Source organism: Hyaena hyaena, unplaced genomic scaffold (assembly GCF_003009895.1).
Source record: "Hyaena hyaena isolate Hyena2069 unplaced genomic scaffold, ASM300989v1 scaffold_63, whole genome shotgun sequence".
Classification (NCBI taxonomy): Eukaryota; Metazoa; Chordata; class Mammalia; order Carnivora; family Hyaenidae; genus Hyaena; species Hyaena hyaena.
Genome location: NW_024080695.1, coordinates 3,431,741 through 3,436,610, shown reverse-complemented (window position 1 = coordinate 3,436,610; position 4,870 = coordinate 3,431,741). Strand labels below are relative to the sequence as shown.

Below are 4,870 nucleotides of genomic sequence, written 5' to 3'. Positions count from 1 at the left end.
CCCTTATTAATTTTCACAGTGCCAAATAATGCTCCACTCTCTGGATTACCAGATCGTCAAATCCTCCCAGATTTGGGCAAATATGAGTAGAGCTGCTAAAAAACACCTGTGTGCAAGTTTTTGTGTCGATGTCAGGTTTCCAGTCGTTGGATAAATACCAAGGAGCACAACTGCTGGACTATATAGGAAGAGTATGCTCCGTTTTGTAAGAATCTTAAGAAGCGGACTGAGCCACCTAGGCGCCCCCTGCCCTCCTTGTCAATAGCAAATCCAACAGGAAGCGCCACTGCCTTTCACAGCAACTGTGCACCATTTTGCATTCACCCTAGCAATGAACGAGAGCTCCCGTTCTTCTGCATCCTCACGAGCTTTTGATGTTGTCAGTTGTCTGGATTTTGGCCTTTTTAACAAGGGTGTAGTGAGATCTCATCATAGTTTGAGCCATTTTTATTCATACAAAATACTTAGGAGCTAGCTGCCTCTGATATGCTGAGGAAGCCCCAAAGTTGGAATTTTAATAGGGCAGCTCTAATCGTTTTTTTGAAACCCCCAGATGGTGTTTTGACAGAGCCAAAAAAATGGAACCGAGCAACAAGGTTAAGGGCAACACAGACAGCAAGTTTATTAGGGAGAGAAGGAAACTAAAGAAAAAGCCTCCTGTCGCCCGGAGGGGCCCCTGGAGGAGAAGAAGTCCTCTGTGAAGGAGGCTTCCATCGGGGACAATGGCCAGCCCTTTTGAGGGGGAGGAACCGTGCAGCCGCTGAACCAGGATACATTTCAGGGCTCCTTGCTCCAGGGAGTGGGTATTTCCGAAGGTCCAGTACTTTCTGCTTCCTTGCCGTGAACAGGCTGTTGTTACCCTTTCCTACCCAAGGTCAGTCTCACAACCAAAATATAAAGAAGCTGAGAAAAGTCTAAACTGTAAGGACTTTACATGTGTATATGCTTAGTACTGGCAAAACATTTTCTTTCTTTTTTTTTTTTTTTATTCATTTCTAGGAGAGAGAGAGAGAGACAGCATGAGCAGGGGAGGGTCAGAGAGAGAGGGAGTCACAGACTGAAACAGACTCCAGGCTCCGAGCCGGCAGTCAGCACAGAGCCCGACGCGGGGCTCGAACCCACGAACCGCGAGATCATGACCCAAGTGAAAGTCGGACGCTTAACCGACTAAGCCACCCAGGCGCCCTTGGCAAAACATTTTCATCCCTGCTTTCTCTTTTCATTCTTCACTCTGCCATAGTCAAAACTAGGATCTGTGCCCATTTAACGGACAGGAAGCCCGAAGCCCGAGGTGAGGCACTTGGGCGAGCTGGATTCCTGACCGTCTTCACTGCCCTAACAGGCTAGGAAATTAACCGATCTTTGCTTAAAAGTCTGTGTTTCACAAATGTGAAGGCAAGTTTGCTAATGTGTGCCGAGCTCTGCCCAGGATTTCAGGGACACAGAGCTGAACAAGAAGAAAGACCCCATCCCCACCCCACCCCCCTACACAGAGGACCTTCAACCCATAAGGTGTTTGGACACCTCAACAAAACCCCTCTTTGCATCCACCGAGCTTTGGGTCTGCTGGGACCTCATGATGAACCAGACTAGGCTTCGTACCCTACGGGGGGGGGGGGGGGGGGGGGCGGGGAGGCGGCCTGGTGAAAAGGCACCCAGATATTTAGATATTTCTGAAGAACGAAAACTACACATGATGTCGGCTGACAGGGGTCCGAGTGCCCTGCTATGGAGGAGGCTCCCACGGTTAGTCTGGGGATGTTCGTTAAGTGCAGAAAGATCGCGTTTATAACTTAAAACTACGGAGCTCGGCCCTCCAGGAGGCCTCCAACATCAGGGTGCGCGTGGAAGGGCTCACCCCAAACGATGGGGCGAAGCGGCCCCGCGCAGGGGGGGAGGGGGAAGGGGAAATGAGGCGGAGCGCGAGGGCGTGCGGGCGCGCGCGCTCGCAGCCGCGGCGGGGCGGTTGCTCCGCCCCCCGTTGACGCGCGCGCGGCCGCACCTCGTTGGACGAGAGGCGTGGCCGTAAAGAGGCCCCGCCGTGTCGCGAAAGGGGCCGCAACGCTCAGGGCGCTGGTTGACGGCTGGGACTCCATTTTGTTCGCGGCTTCTCTGCTCGTAAGTCGCTCGGTTCCGTGGCTTGTGTGCGGCGAAAAGTTTTAAAAGGGTGAAAGTTTGAAAGCGTATTCTGGAACGCTGTGGGTAAGCCTAGCGAGTCTCCATTTTCTCTCCGCAGCCGACGTCGATACCGCGGTTCCGGAGAGGCGGGGAGGATGCGGCCCTTGGACGTCGTCGAGCTGGCGGAGCCGGAGGAGGTGGAGGTGCTGGAGCCCGAGGAGGACTTCGAGCAGTTTCTGCTGCCCGTCATCCACGAGATGCGCGAGGACATCGCGGCGCTGACCCGGGAGCGCGGCCGGGCGCACCTGCGGAACCGGAGCAAGCTGTGGGAGATGGACAATATGCTCGTCCAGATCAAGACGCAGGTGGAGGCCTCGGAGGAGAGCGCCCTGAACCATCTGCAGAATCCCGACGACGGGGCCGAGGGCAGAGGGACCAGACGGGGCGAGAAGGCGGAGGAGAAGGCCAAGGAGATCGCGAAGATGGCAGAGATGCTGGTGGAGCTGGTCCGGCGGATAGAGAGAAGCGAGTCGTCGTGAAGGAGGGCGGGAGGTAAGGCCGGGGGTGGGGGGAGGGGGCGGCGGGGCCCCAGGCGGGTCCGGGTCGTTGCCGGACCCTTGGTTGATCTCCCGACGAAACGCGTTTAATGAAGGTCCGCGTGGGGTGGACGTTGGGGGCGTGAGAAATACAAGCGCGCTCAATTTTGACCCCGGGCATGCGTAGCAAAGTGAAGAATCCTCCACGCCGCTGGTTGGGAAGAGCTGGGTCTGGGATGTTTAGTTGAAGCCCAAAGGCACGGTCAGTAGGGTAATTGGAGAACCGCGCAGGCCTTGAAGGAAGCAAGAGTCCCAACAGGGGCCCTTAAGCAAGAGGGAAGGGAAAGCGGATTATCCGAGGGAGGGCCGTTACGGGACGAGTTCCGATTTTGCCAGAAGACGGGAAGGTGTCAGGGGCCTTGGAGAAGAGCTGGTGTCAGGGGCCTTGGAGAAGAGCTGGCGTCGGGCACGGTTCAACGTGCGACAGGCTTTGGTTTGTTTTTCCTTGAGAATTAACATCCTCGTGATGACTCTCTCCCGCTCGCGTTCTAGGTTTACAGCCAACGGATTCTGGTCAACTGATGGAGATTGGCTGACGTCCTTACGAAGCTGAAACCAGAGAGCCTTTTGTTTTCTCTCTTTTTTTCTTGTTTCCTCTGTCTACACTCTGTCCTCACTTACACTACGTTTCTGCAATGGTCTGCGGTTGATGACCTCAAGATAAGTTTTGACTGTTCGATGTTTTTGTTTGGGAAAGTAATTTTTGCCTGGAAAATGCTCTCACACGAGAATTAGGGCCTAGATTGTAAGCTCTTGCAGCAGTCATGTTTGTTCCTGGGCTTTGGTGGTTTCCAGATTTCGAGGTGCTTTGCGCTTTGTGTGACTGGAAAGCTCCCTGGAACTTCGAGTCTGTGTCCCGTGAGACGCGAGAGTTGGAGTTTTCCAGCTCTGGAAGTGCCCGCAGCGCCGCCGTTCCTTCTAGAAGAGGACTTCCTGCGGTAACCGCTACAGAAGCTGAAGAAGGGACCAGACTTGGACTTGGAATGTGAATGGGGCTGATCTGGCAAGGACTTGAATCCGAAGAAGGGGTGGAGGAGGGTCTGTCTGTTTTGGGGGACTTTAATTTCTGTGTGAGACCAAAGCAGAAGAGATGTATTTTGTTCAAAGTTTAAATTTTATGTGGCGCGCCATCGGAGGTAACCTGTCTGGTCCGTCTGTTTGGACAACCCAGCTCTGCTCTATTTGACGTGAAACCTAGAGTAGACAAGATCTTGGCATTTTGTACAAGTTGATGTAATACCCTAATGCATCTCAGGGGGTTCTGGGCATAAGATGGAAGAGGTTTTTGCAAAGGCCCTTGAGGGGCCGGGAAAGGAAAGGAGGACTGTCTGCATTGGACCCTAACACTGGACAGGGACTAGGTATTTTTGAAGTTCACAAGTTGTCCTGCTATATATACGTTCATTTGAGTAGCAGACCTGACAAGTATTTGAGGTCAAAACCCTACCATGTGTAATAAAAAGAAAAAAAAAATGACCATGTTAATAAAAGTATTCATTTGCTTGAAAAGACGAAAGACCTAAAAAAGTTATTGACTAAGAAATTCTATTTCTCTCAAAATGAAATCTTTTCCTTTGTCCTTGTTGCCAAACGGAGAATGAATTTCTTAAGCTTCTGATCGTGGGGGGAGACTTCGCTCCTTCTGCTACCGGAGCAACTGGTTGAGGGATGGACCATCTTGGTTCTTAGTGTAGGAAGAAACCTAAAATGCTATGGTCCGGGCTGCTACTTTCAGACAGCCAGGCCTGAGTACTTTAGGTGTTCTGACCTAGAAAATTGGAACATAACTGTACTCTGGTCCTAGCATTAGGATTATTTTGGTAAGACCTAATTCTACTGGTGTGGTGGGCCACACCAGCCCCTTCAGTAAGGCCTTAGCTGCTGGAAGTGTTGCTGACAGCCCTCAGCTGGTCAGTCCTTTTGAGAAGTGCCTGTCCCTAAGAGAACTGCCCTAGCCAAGGCCATGCCCCCTCTCCTGGGTGGCCCATCTCCAGTGACTAATGGGTTAGGCATCTTAAGGGCTCTTTCCCTCTCACTGCAACTTGGGACGACTTCAAAGGGCATCTCTGTATCAGTTCCTTGTGGGGTCTGTCAAAGGATTGGCTAGGACTGCCTCGCTTCTCTGCCTCCTCTTAATGGATCTTCCCTTCCACGGG

General features: G+C 52.5%; 1 protein-coding gene across 2 annotated transcripts; it reads left to right on the top strand.

The window, feature by feature from the left end:
* The first annotated feature begins 2,011 nt into the window (after window positions 1-2,011).
* On the top strand, window positions 2,012-4,226 carry LOC120231846 (MORF4 family-associated protein 1). 2 transcript variants are annotated; one of them, XM_039232132.1, is made up of 3 exons: window positions 2,012-2,118; window positions 2,237-2,670; window positions 3,207-4,226. In XM_039232132.1, the coding sequence occupies exon 2, from the start codon at window positions 2,274-2,276 to the stop codon at window positions 2,655-2,657; it is 384 nt and encodes a 127-aa protein (XP_039088063.1). In that variant the 5' UTR covers window positions 2,012-2,118; window positions 2,237-2,273; the 3' UTR covers window positions 2,658-2,670; window positions 3,207-4,226. The 2 variants fall into 2 exon arrangements, with proteins under 2 accessions (XP_039088063.1, XP_039088062.1); XM_039232131.1 differs by lacking the exon at window positions 2,012-2,118 and having other exon boundaries at window positions 2,125-2,670.
* The last annotated feature ends 644 nt before the right edge of the window (window positions 4,227-4,870 follow it).